Genomic DNA, 17,514 nt, shown 5'->3' with positions numbered 1-17,514 from the left:
TTGTGCTAGGTATGACTCCAACAAGCAGAGAGTTTTCCCTTGATACCCATTGACTCCAGTTTTGCAAGGGCCACTTGATGCCACATTTGGTCAAATGCTACCTTGATGTCAAGGGCAGTCACTCTCACCTCATCTCTGGAGTTCAGACCTTTTGTCCATGTTTGAACCAAGGCTGTAATGAGGTCAGGAACTGACTTTGGATGAATTGAATATTCACTCTATTAGGCCGAGATACATATCCAGAATTTCTTCCACAAAGTAACATTTTAGGATACAGTATCTTAAGTAATTTGAGATGTAATAATTGTAGCATAGGATGGAGGAACAAGTGACTAGACCTATGGCTCCTAAAGCTTTCTACCATGGGTTTCCCTCATGTTTGAATCTGTTGTAGACTAATTGCTATCGATTCATTATGATTAGTCAACAATTCAATTTTATGGTGACTACCAAGATGGTAGAGACAAAATAGATCGGACTTTATTTCATATAGCAATTCCTATGTTTGTAACATATGACTTAATGGGCAGTATTCAGTTGAAAACAATATATTATCAATAACAATTTTAAATATATCAAAAATAGGGGTGCTTCTCCTTGAGCGGCCTTTCTATATTCACATAGAAGTTCACTTCTTAAATGGATGGTTGTGGATTTAATTCCTACCTTAGAAAGATGTGGTCATTTTTTTGGTGCTAGCCCACAAATTACTAAATAAAATCATAGAATGATGTAGCACAGGAGGAGACCTTTTGGCCATTGTGCATATGAAGACTCCTTGGTTAAGCTATCAAGTTAGCCCCACTCCCCTGCTATTTCCCCACAATCGTGTAACTTTTTTCACCTTCAAGTACTTATCCAATTCTCTTTTGGATGTTACTGTTGAATCTGCTACCAAATACTTTCAAATGGTTGACCAGAACAAGACCAGAACAAATTGCTGCGTAAAAAAAAAGTTTAGTTATGTCACCTTTGTTAATCACCTTGAATCTGTGTCCTCTGGTTACTGACCCTTCTGGCACTGGAAATCTTATTTTTCATTATTTAACCAATTTCAAGAAATCAAATGTTGCAGACGATATGAAGCTCAAATGTTGTAAATAAGTAGGAACGTAACAGACTTAAGGAATCTGTAGGTAGTCTGGTAAAATGGGCAATCACATGGCAGATGAAAGTTAATGCAGATAAGTATGAAGTGATAGATTTTGATAAGAATGAGGGGAAAATTAAATGGCATAATTTTACAGGAGATGCAGGAACAGAGAGACCTGGTGGTGTTCATACACAAATCTTTTAAGGTGGCTAGACAGGTGTTTAAAAAACATGGGATCCTTGGTTTTATTAACAAAGAAATAGAATACAAAACAAAGAATTATGTCTAATCTTTACTAAACACTGGTTAGGGTTAATTGTGCTTAATTCTGGACACTGCTCTTTTAGGAGTTTTGTCAAGTCCTTGGTGAGGGTGCAGAAGACATTTACTAGAAAGTGTACCAGGGATGTGGGATATCAGTTATGTAGAGGCTGAAGAAGCTGAACTCGTTTTCCTTAGAGCAGAGAAGATTTAAAGGAGATTTGACAGAAGTGTTCAAAATCATGAATGGTTTTGATAGAGTAAATAAGGAAAAATAAGATTTCCAATCAGAGGAAACAGATTTAAAGTGATTTGCAAAGCAAGGAAACTTTTTTTTTTACACAGCAAGTTATGGTCATGAAAACTCCACTTGAAAGTGTTTGGGAGCAGATTCAACAGTAACATTAGAAGAGAATTGGGTAAGTACTTGAAAGTGGAAAAATTGCAAGGTTGTGGGGAAAAAGCAGGGGAGTGGGGCCAACTGGGTAGCTTTACCAAAGAGTCTTCATATGCACAATGGCCAAAAGGCCTCCTCCTGTGCTACATCATTCTATGGCTTTATTTAGTAATTTATGGGCTAACACCAGAAAATGACCATGATTGCTGTCAGAGTTTTATGCTTGAAGCCTTCAGTGACTGGTAATTCTCATCCTTGTTTTCAAATCCCCCCAGGGTTTCATCCTTCCCTGTCTCTAATTTCCAGCCTGATAACCATCTGAGGTCGTTACATTCCTCGGATTCTGGCCTCTTGTATTTCATAATTGGTCCACCATTGGCAACTGTGCTTTCAGGTGCCTTGGTCCTAACCTCTGGAATTCCATTTCTAAACCTCTCTGCCCCTCTACCTCTCCTCCTCTAAGATGTTCTTTAAAAGCTACCTTTGGTCAAGCTTTGGTCATTGTTGTCATATCTCCTTATGTGGCTTGGTGTCAAACTTTATTTGATAAAGCTCCAGTGAAACAGCTTGGGATGTTTTACTGTGTTGAAGACTCTGTACAAATGCAAGTTTTTTGGTTGTAGTAGGCGCTGCAGGACATTTGCTGTATGCTAATGGGAGGAGCCAGATTATTTTGTTTTCAATTTTGAGACATTTGTTTGGAGTGGACGTTTTAGTTTAAGTGGTGTGCTCCTTTTGAGAGCACTCGTGATGTTTTGCTCTGGTGCCACTGGATAAATAGTGCTATTTTATCTGAAACTTCTACCCCAAAATCAAGGGGAAACTACTATAGGGGTCCAAGTAAGGAACAATTAAAGATCATAGTGGTGTAATTGGCTGAGGTTAAACCCTCCTTACAATGTGAGCGCACTATGGTGCGGTACATTCCATGTATTAAGTTGGTGCTTTGGTATTTGCTAGTTGAAATCTTCATGATACCCAGTTACTCTGGGAGTACTACGTAAAATAATGGGGCAATTCAGGAATCCTCGGATTGTAATAAATGAAGCAACCGATCGGAGGCGCAGCTGCACCGTGCACAATGACAGAAATTGAAAGATGTTATAAACTCCAGAAAAATAATTTCAATCGTTAATATCAACATTCAAACTAAACGCACAAAAGGCGTTTTATTAATGTATCTTTTTTTTTTTAGGTTTGCGTGTAAAATAAACTGAGTGAACCTTCAAAAAGTAAGTTCTGCAGCTGGACCTGAAGCTTCTGTCCGAACGTGGTCTGCAGCAGGCGGTGATCTCTTTGTGGGGGGACAGCAGGAAAATCCGGACTGGATTCCAGAAGCGGAGCAGGTCTAAATCACGAACTGGATCGGGCACGCCAGCAGCAACTCGGAGTGTCCGAGTGCTGGAGTGGCTTGCTCCTGTTAGCGGCTCGGTGACGCTAGTCTGGTCGCGGCTCGATCACAATCCCCAGGGGTGTGACGAGGGGATACCTCTTGTCTGAAGCTGCTCAGGGAGACGAGTTGGTCCTGTCAGCTGCCGGATGGGGTCTGAAGAGCGGAGCCTGGGTGAGAAGTTGCTGGAGGAGGAAGAGGAAGCCGAGCCCGGGGGCTCAGTGCAGGTCCTGCAGGTGAGGAACAGCTGGGGGGGGGGGGAGTGTTAACATAATCAGGGCAGCTCCTGCATTCGAGAGTGAAAAGGGGAAGTTAAAAAAAAATGAAATTTAAACAGAAAGTGTTGTAAATACCCAGCAGATCGGTCAGCATCTTCAGAGAGAGATGTCTAAGCAGAGACCCTTCCACAATACAGGGATTCTGTACTAAGCTTAGCAATTCAAACCCCTTCTGTGATACACAGAAAAGTCAAATACAGCCATCATGATGTCACAGTCATGAGCTATCAGCGGAAGTATTGGAACAAAATACAAGTCTGATGAAAATTTAGCGAGGGAAGTCCTTAATCACTTCAGTGGTAGCAGTATCTAGAACAACGGTGATACAATTTGCCTCCCTATTTCCTTAGGGATAGTGTGCAGGAGTTGACTTCGAGTGAGATCAGGAACCGATTTGACTGTGAAGCATTCCATTATGAAATAACCCAGTTTTTATTTGAAGGATCCTTTTTGAAATTGATTACTAATGACAGACACTTTCCATTACCCTCCCCCCTCGTTACAATCCTCAAATTCTGAAGGTGGTGTACATGTTAAGAATATTTTAATAATGCTTTTTGGAGAAAACACATTTCTTGGAGTTTAAGAATGTACTTAAATATTTTTAAAGACAATAGCACTCCCTCTTCCTCATTTGGTGCTTAATGCAAGCTTCCCCCAGGTCCTCCAGACCACTGAACTGCGTGTGTGTCGGCTGCACTTTGCTCCAACCTCCCTGTATGCATTCTACTCATGGCTCACACTGAGCCCGCATCTGGTCACCCCTTATTTGCTTACTCTTGACCACAGCACCTGCCTAACCATAGTGCACTGGATAGTCAACCATGTCACCCACCTGTAGGACCAGTCCTGCTCAATCAGCATTTTATATGATCTTGCGGACCCCCATGAAGTGTCTGTGATGCACAGTTGCAGAACCACTGAGATAACTAACCAAACTGTTTTTTTATTTTTATTTATTTATCCATTTTTCTTTTCTTTGTATTTATTTTAATCATTCTCCCCACCCCCAGGCTATCTGTCACATTGTGCCTTCACAGAGCGCTGACCCTTGTTCTGCTATTAACACATTGTTATCTTACCTTTATGCCACTATCAGCACCTTCTTTAGTCTTTAACACTACCATTAACACTCCCTTTGTCTTGTGTCCATGACATCTTTGCCAATCTCTCCTGAGCTCCCACTTATCCTTGACTTTCCATCTTGCTCCAGCTTCTGCACCCCCTGTATAAAATCCATCACATTTCTACTTCTCTTTAGCCCTGAAGAAGAATCATATGGACTTGAAACGTTAACTCTGTTTCTCTCTTCACTGATGCTGCCAGAGCTGCTGAGTTTTTCCAGCATTTTCTGTTTTTTTCAGATTTCCAGGATCCACAGTATTTTGCTTATATCAAAACATTTCTTTCCAAGCTCTACAGAACAAGGAAGGCTATTTGGGTGAGATACTAAAGTGTTGTTGATAATTATGGAACAATATCCCCAGTAAGAGTCAGTACCTTTGGAACACCAGGGAGAAGAGAAAGGAGAATAACATTATGTGTGAAATAACTTGATCTTCATTCTAACCCTCTGTTTGATTCTATTTTTAGAGAAATCTTTTGTCCACCCTCCCAGACTTTAACGCTGTTGTTCTCTGCCCACAGAAGGGCAATGGACGAGCACTGCCATTCTGCCAGAAGCTCTGCTTTGCTGTGGGGGGTGCACCGTATCAAATGACAGGAAATGCTATTGGCTTCTTCCTCCAGATCTTTTTGCTGGATGTGGTTCAGGTAAGATCCATTTATAAAAATCATTCCAGCCTATTTCCAAGTTTGTAGTCACCTCTTCAGTGAAGCTGTGGTAATGCTGTGGTTATGGTAATGGACTAGCAACCCAGAAGTCATGAATTCAGAATCCCTTGTGACAAATTGGGAAATAAAATTCACTAAATGTATTCAAATCTGCCAAATGGTAGTTAAAATCCCAACCAGTTCACTAATGTTCTTTGGGAAAGGGGACTTGGCACCCCTAACCATTCTGGTCTATTTGTGATCCAACAAGCAATCCGACAAAAACAAAAATAGCTGGAAAAACTCAGCAGGTCTGACAGCATCTGTGGAGAGGAAGACAGGGTTAACGTTTCGAGTCCATATGACTCTTCAGAACTAAAGAGAAATAGAAATGTGGTGAAATATAAGCTGTTTAACGAGGATGGGACAGGTGGAGCTGGATAGAGGGCCAGTGATAGGTGGAGTCAAAGGAGAGATTGCCAAAGATGTCATAAACAAAAAGCAATCCAACAAGATGGGGTTGACCCTTAATAGCCTCTGCAGTGGCTTAACAAACCAGAGAGTTGTATATCACCACAATGTAACCTTAGGCCTGACATATCACCTTGGTTGGTGGGAAATGGGAAAGGGCAAGTGAATAACTGCATTTGGCTTACACCAGATATACCTACCACCATAGGAAATAGGAGCAGGAGTAGGCCATAGGCCCCTTGAGCTACTCTACCAATCAATAAGATCAAGACTAATCTTCGACCTCAACTCCACTTTCCTGCCTGATTTCCATTCCATCAATTCATTTAGTGTTTGAAACTATTGTTGATCTCAGTCTTAAATATACTCAACAGCTGAACATCCACAGTTTGCAGGGTTAGAGAATTCCAAAGATTCACAACCCTGAGTGAAGAAATTTGTCCTCATTCCTATCCAAAATGACCGTCTCCTTAATCTGATACTGTGCCGTTGGTACTCGACTCCCCAATGAGTGACAGCAGCTTCTTAGCTTCTACCCTATCAAACCCTCTCAGAATTTTAAGTTCTAATGAGATCACCTCCCACTTTCCTAAACTCCAGCGGGTATAAGCCAATTCTATCTAATCATTCCTCATAAGACAGTCCTCTCAACCCAGAAACCAGAATTTGCCTTGAACCTTTTAAAGCAAATATATCCTTTCATGGCTACAGAAATCAAAACTATACACAGTGCTCCACATTCTCACCGAAGCCATGTACATTTGCAGCTAGACTTACCCCTGTACTCCAACCCCCTTGCAATAAAGGCCAACATATTATTTGCCTTACTAATTGCTTGTTGTATCTGCATGTTAAAACCATAGAACCATAGAAAAGTTACAGCTCAGAAAGAGGCCATTCAGCCCATCATGTCTGCGCCAGCCTTAACAGCCTCTATAGTGGCTTAACAAACCAGAGAGTTGCCCATTCTAATCCCACCTTCCAGCACCCAGCCTTGCAGGTTACAACATTTTAGGTGTAGATCTAAGTACCTTATAAGTGAGTTGAGGGTTTCTATTGGGCAAGGAATTCCAAACACCCACCACCCTTTGGTGTTTCTCCTCATGTCCCCTCTAAACCTTCTCAAATCACCTTGAATCTGTGCCCCCTGGTAATTGACCTCTTTCCAAGGGGAAACAGGGCATCTCTGTCTAATCTATCTAGGCCCCTCATAATCTTGTACACCTCAATCAGGTCATCTCTCAGCCTCCCCAGTTCCAAAGAAAACAACCCCATCTTATCTTTCCTCATAGCTGCAGTTTTCAAACTCTGGCAACGTTCTTGTAAATCTCCTCTGTAACTTAATATTAACTTTGTGTTTCACGTACAAGGACACCCAACTCAAACAGAACTTACATTTGCTAACATCATAATATGCAATAACACACACAGTAGGAGAGAATGTTCTTCAGCTAAATGTTCCAACTTGTACATTCTGCTATGCTATCATAAAGTTAATTCTTGTTTCCTACTTCCCCTGTTCCACTATCGATGACCACACTTTCAGCCACTTATATCCTTTCCCTCTGGAAATGAATCACTGGATCTTCCGTCTTAATGTCTTCTGTTTCTCAAAACCTTCATCAAAATCCTTCTGATTACATTTCCTTTAGTCACTTGCCCTTCCTTCCCCCCCCATCTAGATAGATGTCCACTGATTCTCATCTTCCTTCCAAAGCGCTTTGAGGAGGACTATTGAAATATCCATGATAAGGATGGAAGTAGTGGTGGTAGGAGATATTTATGCTAGTAGACTTGACTATTCTAATATCCTCCTGACTGACATCTCACATTGCATCTTCTCTCCATGGCCTTGTCCCTACCTACTTCTCTAACCTCTTCTAGTCCTGTAACCATCTGAAGTCTCTGCGCTGCTCCAACTCTGGCCTCTTGTGCAGCCCGATTTTAATCATTGCACCACCTTCAGCTGCCTAGGACCAATTCTGAAATCCCTTCTCTAAAGCCCTCCATCTCTCTCTCTCTTTCTTCCATTAAGATGCTCCTTAAAACCTACTTCTCTTTTTTTGCTGCAACAACATTTATTAAATACAGCATTTATAGTTATGCTTTCACCAAGAGACTTTAACAAAAGCAAAACTTCTCACACTGGAAAAAGCTGCATGTGCAAAAACAGGCTTGCAAATAGAAATACAGATTTTTTTATCAATATTCTGGCCTTGCGGCTTGCTTATAGTCATAGAATATGAAAGTCTAATTGAGAATTGTTTTAAACTGATTTGAAAAGGCAGCTTTACATCTGATGGGCTCAACATTATTCAAGGAATAAACACTCTCATTCCTTGAAATCTGCCTGCTATAACTTCAGCATCCATCATCAAAGAAAACCGCATCCTAACTACCAAACTTATTCCATGAAAAAGCCCTCGTTAGGATTTTTCAGTTTTTCAGCAGCAGATAACTGCTCCTTCCTTGAGGCTAAGTTTGTGTAGTGGTACATCCCTTTGTGTTAGGCTGTCTAGAAACTCTGGAGCATATAGACTGTTCTCATTTTTGTCTATAGCATCAAAACTTATGTATTTTAATTCACCTGACAGCCCTTCTAAAACGTTTATATTCAAATCTAGTGAATCTTCATTTTTAGCACAATGAATAGTTTGTATCAAATAATTGTCCTCGCCATTTTGCCACCCTTAACAAATCATATAATTTCATCTACCCCTTCCATGCCATCTCCATCACATGTCATTCCATCCTTCTCATGCCATCTATCTCATCCCATCCCCATCCCAATCCTTTTATGACATCCCCACCCTGCTCTTGCCATCCCCATCCTTTCCATCAACCCCATCCCATGAAAACAAGCTGTCCAACCAGGGGAACTTTGTTGCTGGGCTCTCCTTACCTTCGGCCATTTTTGTTCTCCACCGCCCAGCTGCTGCCACCACCAGCCATTGGCAAGCGCATATGCACCACACGCTCTGGTCTTTCAGGGGCCTCATGTACCTCTGCATATGCCAGATATTGCCCATAAAATCAAACCACCAACAGCCCCACCCCTTAAAATGATCAATCGAAACAGACTGGACAGGCAAAAACTATTATTAATATAGATTGTATTTTGTCTCAAATAGAACAATTGAAGGGTTTGTGATGACTTTTGGTTCCTTTGGTACTAATGCAGTTGAGAATTTAAATCACTGGCTTCTCACAACAGTGATCCAGTGCAGGGTCCACGTGCGCGTGGTGACAATTATTTTTTGTATTTATATAAATCTTCTCTCTCTTTCAGATGGAGGCTTTCTATGCATCTCTGATTTTATTCATAGGTCGGGTTTGGGATGCTTTCACTGATCCCATTGTTGGATTCCTTGTCAGCAAAAGCAGAAGAACAAGATTTGGCAAGTTGCTTCCTTGGTGAGGATATCTTGAATCATATAAAAGCAAAAAACTGCAGATGCTGGAAATCCAAAACAAAAACAAAAATACCTGGAAAAACTCAGCAGGTCTGGCAGCATCTGTGGAGAGGAGCACAGTTAACGTTTTGAGTCCGAATGACCCTTCAACAGAACTAAGTAAAAATAGAAAAGAGGTGAAATATAAGTTGGTTTAAGGGGGTGGGTGGGACAAGAAGAGCTGGATAGAGGGCCAGTGATAGGTGGAGATAACCAGAAGATGTCACAGACAAAAGGACAAAGAGGTGTTGAAGGTGGTGATATTATCTAAAGGAATGTGCTAATTAAGGGTAGAAAGCAGGACGAGCAAGGTACAGATAGCCCTAGTGGGTTCACCCCACCCCACCAGCCTCCGCATTCAAAGGATCATCCTCCGCCAAATCCAGCATGATGCTACCACCAAACACATCTTCCCTTCACCCCACCCTGGCGGCATTCCGCAGGGATCATTCCCTCCGGAACACCTGGTCCACTCCTCCATCACCCCCTACACCTCAACCCCATCCCACGGCACCTTCCCATGCAACCGCAGAAGATGCAACACCTGCCCCTTTACTTCCCCTCTCCTCACCGTCCAAAGGCCCAAACACTCCTTTCAAGTGAAGCAGCATCTCACTTGCACTTCCCTCAACTTAGTCTACTGCATTCATTGCTCCCAATGCGGTTTCCTCTACATTGGAGAGACCAAACGCAGACTGGGTGACCGCTTTGCAGAACACCTTCGGTCTGTCCGCAAGTATTACCCAGACCTCCCTGTCGCTTGCCATTTCAACACTCCACCCTGCTCTCATGCCCACATGTCCGTCCTTGGCTTGTTGCATTGTTCCAGTGAAGCTCAACACAAACTGGAGGAACTGCACCTCATCTTCCGACTAGGCACTTTACAGCTTTCCGGACTGAATATTGAGTTCAACAATTTTAGATCTTGAACTCTCTCCTCCATCCCCACCCCCTTTCTGATTTTCCCCCTCCTTTTTGTTTTTTCCAATAATTTATATAGATTTTTCTTTTCCCATCTACTTCCATTATTTTTAAGTGTATTTCCATCCATTGTTTTATCTCTACCTTTTAGCCTATTTCGATCCCTTCCCCCCACCCCACCCCCACTAGGGCTATCTGTACCTTGCTCGTCCTGCTTTCTACCCTTAATTAGCACATTCCTTTAGATAATATCACCACCTTCAACACCTCTTTGTCATTTGGTCTGTGACATCTTTTGGTTATCTCCACCTATCACTGGCCCTCTATCCAGCTCTTCTTGTCCCACCCACCCCCTTAAACCAACTTATATTTCACCTCTTTTCTATTTTTACTTAGTTCTGTTGAAGGGTCATTCGGACTCAAAGCGTTAACTGTGCTCCTCTCCACAGATGCTGCCAGACCTGCTGAGTTTTTCCAGGTATTTTTGTTTTTATATCTTGAATCATGTTTTCTTACTACAAGTAGACGAATCCAGGAAGCAGTACATCTGGAGCCGAAGTTTTCAATGGTCTCTGAGATCAGTAAAATGCTACAGTATGCTTACTAAAATAATTGTCTAAAGAAGCATCAACTAGTAATTGATACAAGTCCTTCAATTCTCTCTTGTGGCTTTAAACTCTGCACTTTTAGGTAGAAGGGCTGCCTGATTTATTAGACCCAGGATAACCATCTGGTGATGTGTTAAATCACGCAGCTACTTCAATTTAAAATGACCGGATCCATAGTTGTCTTTGATGCAGAATGATGTGAAGGACTGATTTAAAGATCTGCGACTTCCTGATTCTCTATAATTTATCTTTTAAATGAATTTTAAATGGATATTGTTAAAATGCTCCTTAGCTCCTTATCGATACTATCTGTAATCCATCTTTCTATTCCCTTTTTATCTTTATTAATACTAACTCTACTTATATTTAGCTGACTATTTTACCACTTCCAGTCCTCTTGACCGTATAATTTTGAAAATCTTTTAAAATATGTATTCTTTAAGGTCTTGTGGTTAATTATTGCTTTGATCTAATTTAAAAACTTGCTCCAGAATATTGAGTGTATTTGTTGTTTACTACCCTTCAGAAAATTTCTTATTTCATGCCCAAGATTTACTCTGCTTGCACAGATTGTTAGGAAGCTGTGTACACAAGGAAGAAATATTTTTAGTAGGTCAGACCCGAACTGTAATGAGAACTATTTATTGAAACACAAATTGAAGATCTGATGAATGTGGCTGAAAGTTGTGATGAAATTTCACCAACAAAAACTCTGAGCAATGTCAGTGCATCAACAAAGCCAAGCAGCAGTCATTCGGTGATGGGACTGATAAATCGTGAATAAATCACTTGTAAATGCACAACTGTGAGAACTCATAAACTACATGGTATTGTAGTGCACTAAATCTGGGGAATGATAAATGAACGATGATGGACTCTGGATGAAATGACACTATAACTAAAAATTTGGAATTTAATTTTAAAAGCATATCATTGGTTGTGAATAATTCCCGTTTCATCTGTCTTTCTCTAGGATATTGTTTTCCATGCCATTTGGAGTTGCTTCATATTTCCTGTTATGGTTCAGCCCTTCTTACACAATGTCCTGGAAATACAGCTTCTTCTGGTATCTTATGACCTACTGTGCATTTCACACCTGCATGAGTGTAAGTTTTTTTAGTGTAACCTGAAGCCAATGAGTCACTTACACCCAGCAGTTGTGAGACCAGTTGATGTTTCCATATCTGTGTATCAGACACCCAGCATATCTCTCTGCATCTGAACAATGGGATTATTATCCTCTAACAATATGCAAGTGGATTGGTGGTTGAGATGACATAACACCCAGCAGGCTGTACAAACTTATTTTAACAATAAAACCAGGCATCAGACATCAAGGGAAAGAAAGCAGAAAGATAAGTAAACCATTTCATGCTATTGTTTCTCCTAAGTACACAGAATCACAGAATTGTTACAGCAAAGAGGCCATTTGGCCCATCTCTTGTAGGAGCATTTTACCTAGTGCCACTCCCCCGCCTTCTCCCCATAGCACTGGACATTCTTCCTTTTACAGATAACAATCCAATTCCCTCTTGAATGCCTCTATGGAACCTGTTTCTTCCAACACACACTCCAGCAATGCATTCCAGATCCTAACCACTGGCTGCATGCAAAAGTTTTTCCTATGTTGCCGTTGTTTCTTTTGACAATTACCTTAAATCTGTGCCCTCTTGTTCTTGATCCTTACACCCATAGGAACAGTTTTTCCCTATCGACTTTGTCCAGACCCTTCATGATTTTGAAAACCTCTATCAAATCTCCTCTCAACTTTCTCTTCTGCAAGGAAAATAGTCATAACTTCTCCAATCTATCTAGGTAACTAAAGTTTCTCATCTCTGGGACCATTCTTATGAATCTTTTCTGCACTCTCTCTAATGTCTTCACACCCTTGCTAGATTGTGGCGCCCAGAACTGGATGCAATACTTCTGTTGAGGCCAAACCATTGTTCTATACGAGTTTAATATAACTTCCTTGCATTTATAATCTACACCCCTATTAATAAAAATATTGTCTTTCTGTGTTCTTCCTACAAAATGAATCACTTCACACTTCTCTGCATGAAATTTCATCTGCCACTTGTTCGTTCATTTCACCAATCTTTCCATGTCCCTTTTGAAGTTCTACACTTTTGTCCTCATAGTTCACAATAGTTCCAAGTTTCAAATTTTGAAATTGTGCCATGTCTTCAAGGTCAACATCATTAATATATATCAGGAAGAGCAGGGGTCCCAGTACCAACCGCTGGGGAGTTCCACTACAAATCTTCCTCCAGTCTGAAAAGCATCCATTAACCACTAGTTCATTTCCTGTCCCTCAGTCAATTTCATATCCGTGTTGCTACTGTTCCTTTTATTCCATGAGCTATAACTTTGCTCAGAAGTCCATTTTGCGACATTTTATCAAATGCCTTCTTGAAGTCCATGTACACCATTCAACAGCTTTACCCTCATCGATGTTCTTTGTTACCTCATCAAAAAACTAGCAAGTTAGTTAAACATGATTGCCCTTAACAAATCCATGCTGGCTATCCTTAATTAACCCGCATGTGCCCAAGGGACTATTAATTTTGTCCCAAATTATTGTTTCTAGAAGCTTCCACCGAAGTTAAGCAGACAGGCCTGCAGTTACTGAGTTTATCTTCACATCTTTTTTTGAACAAGGGTGTAACATTTGCAGTTCTCCAATCCTCTGGCACCACCCCTGAGTCTAAGGAAGACTGAAAAATTAAGGTTGGTGCCTCTGCAACTTCCTCTCTCACCAATATCTTTGGTTGCATCCCATCTGGTCCTGGTATCTTATCAACAGTAAGTACAGACAGCCTATTCAATACTTTCTCAATACATTCTCCTTTTCAATGTTAAATCCTTCAAGTGTCTGAAATACCTTCTCTTTCACCATGACCTGTGCAGCGGCTTGTTCCTTGATAAAGACAGATGCAAAGTATCTACCTCACTACCTCCATGCATAGGTTCCCTTTTTGGTCCTTAATCGACCCCAATCCTCCTCTTACCATCTTTTTACTATTTATAAGCATTTGTAGAAGACATTTGGATTCCCTTTTATATTAGCTGCTGACCTCTTTTCATACTCTCACTTTGCTTCTCTTATATGCTTTTTCACTTTCCTTCTGAACCTTCTATATTCAGCCTGGTTCACCGTTGTATAGTCACCTGACATCTGTCATAAACGCACTTTTTCTTCTACATCTGAACCTCTATTTCTTTTGTCATTAGCGAGCTCTGGATTTGTTTGCCTGCCTTTCCCCTTCCTAGGAATATACCTTGTCTGTGTTCAGACTCTCTTCTCTAAAGGCAGCCTTGTTCAGATATAGTTTTGCCTGCCAACCTTTGATTCCAATTGATCTGGCCAGATCCATTCTCACCCCACTGACAAAAAAGGTGCAATTTCATTGCTTGGTGTAATCTATAAGCCACCAACCATTGAGAAGGATGTAGAGCAGCATATTTGCAAGGAAGTTACAGAGAGGTGCAAGAATTATAGAGTGGTTATAACGTTAATTATCTGAATATAGACTGTGATAGGCAGAGTATAAAAGGCAGAGAGGGGAAAGAGGTCCTAGAGTGTTCAGGAAAATTTTCTACAGAAGTGCTTCCAGCCCAACAAGAAAGGAGGTATTGCTTGGGAATGAGGTGAGCCAAGTGGATCAAGTAACAATAGGGGAACATTTTGTGGACCGTGATCATGGTAATATAAGGTTTAGGTTGGCTATGGCAAATGACAAGGAAAACCACAGCATTGTAAAGGGCCAATTCTCTACACTGTCCCATCAAGGTTAAATCAGATATGGATACAAAGTAAAGCTTCTTTTGCACTGTGCCATCAAGTATTTCCAGGTTGCCTAAAGCTCCCTTTGCACTGTTCCAACAATGTGCCTTATCAGTACTTAAGATGAATACTACTATTGTACTATTTTTAAAAATTTGTTCTTGGGATTGGGCATTGCTGGCAACACCAGCATTAATTACACATCACTAATTGCCCTTGAGAAGGTGGTCTGAGCTGCCTTCTTGAGCCACTGCAGTTCACATGGTATAGGTATTACCACTGTGCTGTTAGGGAGGGAGTTGAGCACAAGTTCAGTTTCCACACCATCCATTAAGATGCCAATTTTGAGCAGGTTTCTGCTGTAGACTCATACCATAGTTGACAATTCGCCCACATTTAAACTCCTCTGACTAATGTATCCATTTGCAACTGAAAATCATTGGATTCAAATTTCCCACACAGCTTTCTGTAGAGCCTTCATTTGAGTCACCATCCACAGCCCAATTAAGTTTCCAGTTAAGGTTCTGCAGTGAGATTTGACAGTCACACTCAGCAGTACAGGAGAGGTCACAACAACTAACACAGGAACTATTATTTTCCTGGCTCAAAAGTATGCTAGATGTGGCACTAAGATAATTGACTGAGAAACAAATAACATGAACTGAACTGAAGTATTGTTTAGGAACTAAAGTTATGATGCTACTTACAATTATTGCTTTTGTAACAACATAAGTAGACTAATTCATCTAACAACCCATCACCAGGTGCTTTAGATTACTTGATTTACCTCACAATTGGTTGTAGTTTGTTTACATAATTAAAACTGAGAGTGAAGCATGACTCGGGCATTTGTATCCTCACACAGAATCTGTGTGATATCGTTTTCTTTCAAGACCAGTAGCAACTTGTTTCTTTTGAGTCATGGAGAGTGTTCAGATGTGTTAATATAATAGCTGCCTTTAGTTTTAGATTCCCTGTACTTGTTTACTTGCCAGGATATGCAAATAAAATAAGAGAGTGTGGCCAGCATTTGAAGGGAGCTGTTGCATTTAACATTTTTAAAAATATATAAATAGTGTTTTAGACATGGTGAAAACAATAATGTGAGAGTTAAGTTTTTAAAGGCAAAAGATTGAAATTGCACAGGAGGCCACTTAGAATCTTGAAGTGGAAAAGATCGCTTAACTTTTGAGTGTAACTCTTCATCAACACTACCTGTTTTCAGGTTTGGAGGTTTATGTTTAAAATGGTTGAAGAACAAACCTTCTGATAAGATTAAAAGCAGCTGTGAGTCTTTTATGAAATGGGCAACTTCTCTTCCTGTATCGGTAAGCAGCTTTAACATTTGGTGCAGCTTCTGTGCCATCAGCTAAATAAGCAGCAACTGGCATCTTTAACATGGATGAACCTCCCAAGTGAAGTGTCCTGAGGAGTGCAAGACAAAAAGCTTTGACATGTCTCTTTTTTCAGCAATACTCAAATGTTTATTCTTTGTTGTGGGGTAAGGGTGAAAGGGATACTCTGGTCCTTGGAAAATACAACTTATACCATCATAAATTAGTAAATCCATTACTGCAAACTCTATTTTACGCACTTTAGGCATGTTTTTTTTCCAATACATGAAATGTTGGGTGTACTTGAAGTTAATTATAAAAGGAAAGGCTTGTATTTATGCAGGGTCTTTCATAAACACTGGATATCCCAAAGTGCTTTACAGTCAATGAAGTATTTTGAAGTGTTGTAATGTAGGAAATGCAGCTGCTAATTTGTGCACAGAAAATTCCCACAAATGGCCAACAACAATGTCTTAATCACCTGATAATCATTTTTGTGATGTCAGTTGATGGCCAGCATATCAGGGATATTTTCCCTACTATAATAAAAGCAAAATACTGTGGATGCTGGAAATCTGAAACAAAAACAAAAATATCTGGAAAAACTTACTAGGGCTATCTGTCACTTGCTCGTCCTGCTTTCTACCCTTAATGTCATCATTAGCACATTCCTCAGCTAATATCACCCCCATCAACACCCCTTTGCCCTTTTGTCTATGACATCTTTGGCAATCTCTTCTTTGCCTCCACCTATCACTGGCCTTCCATCCAGCTCTACCTGTCCCACCCCCCTTCAACCAGCTTATATTCCACCTCATTTCTACATTTCTTAGTTCTGATAGTTATATGGAATCAAAACGTTAACTGTATTCCTCTCCGCAGATGCTGTCGGACCTGCTGAGTTTATCCAGGTATTTTTGTTTTTGTTTCATATTTTCCCTACTCTTCTTTGAAGTAATTCTATGGGATCGTATAGATCCACCAGAGAGGACAGACAGGATCCCAGATTAATGCCTTATCTGAAATATGGCACCTCTGACAGTGCAGCACTCCCTCAGTACTGTGCTGTTGTGTTCAAGTCTTGGAGTGGGACTTGAACTCGCAACCTTCTGACTCAGAGGCTAGAGCACTACCAGATGTGTTATGGTTGAATATGATAATGGATCATCAATATCTAACTGCATTTTGAGGAATTACTCTTTTCAGATGTTGTACCCAACATTTGGGACTTTATTTTTTGGCTTGGCAAATCATTTGTCAGCTATTGCTGAATTTCAAAGTTGGCATGCCTGTCATGCATAAGTACAGCTGTTCTGAGGCTGCCCTGAAATTATTTAGTTTAGGAAATTTACAGCCAGCAGAACAAAACGACTTTTATACCTTGGCCTGGGTTAGTTTCACAATCCAGTTTCCAAAAGTGAAAACTGAATGTCTAACTGGTTAGCCTCGAACAGTGAGTTCTCAGTTATTTATTCTGGGTTGCCCATAAACACACAGCATATTTAATGGTCGGAGCTAATCTTTCACCTTTTGATGAGAGTAATGAAACAGAAGAGTGTTTTTTTTTAATAATTGTTCTTGAAAGTTGTTTTGAACTTTTATATTTCTGTAGTGTTTCCACGTGCCCTATTCTGCTCTAACCATGTTTCTCGGTGGTGATCAGCGTGATAGAGATTCAGCGACTGCATACAGTAAGTACTGATCTGCCCTTCAGTCTAAATTTTTTTTTAAAAATCTGCTCTCTACACT

At 40.5% G+C, this 17,514-nt stretch overlaps 1 protein-coding gene across 5 annotated transcripts in view; it reads left to right on the top strand.

Moving 5' to 3' along the window:
• Positions 1 to 3,071: 3,071 nt before the first annotated feature.
• The window catches only part of LOC144688545 (sodium-dependent lysophosphatidylcholine symporter 1-like), a 47,293-nt gene continuing 32,850 nt past the window's right edge, over positions 3,072 to 17,514 (top strand). For 2 of the 5 annotated variants that reach the window (XM_078555262.1, XM_078555261.1), the window contains exons 1-5: positions 3,073 to 3,377; positions 5,067 to 5,192; positions 8,953 to 9,077; positions 11,618 to 11,750; positions 17,378 to 17,456. In XM_078555262.1, the coding sequence (XP_078411388.1) occupies positions 3,291 to 3,377; positions 5,067 to 5,192; positions 8,953 to 9,077; positions 11,618 to 11,750; positions 17,378 to 17,456 (550 nt within the window). In that variant the 5' untranslated portion in view covers positions 3,073 to 3,290. Of the gene's footprint in view, positions 3,378 to 5,066; positions 5,193 to 8,952; positions 9,078 to 11,617; positions 11,751 to 16,647; positions 16,677 to 17,377; positions 17,457 to 17,514 lie in introns of those variants that run through there. The other 3 variants (XM_078555265.1, XM_078555264.1, XM_078555266.1) reach the window with 3 other exon arrangements.

The sequence above is a fragment of the Cetorhinus maximus genome, chromosome 13, assembly GCF_964194155.1.
Source record: "Cetorhinus maximus chromosome 13, sCetMax3.hap1.1, whole genome shotgun sequence".
In the NCBI taxonomy this organism is placed as follows: domain Eukaryota; kingdom Metazoa; phylum Chordata; class Chondrichthyes; order Lamniformes; family Cetorhinidae; genus Cetorhinus; species Cetorhinus maximus.
This window is presented reverse-complemented; position numbering and strand designations above follow the sequence as displayed.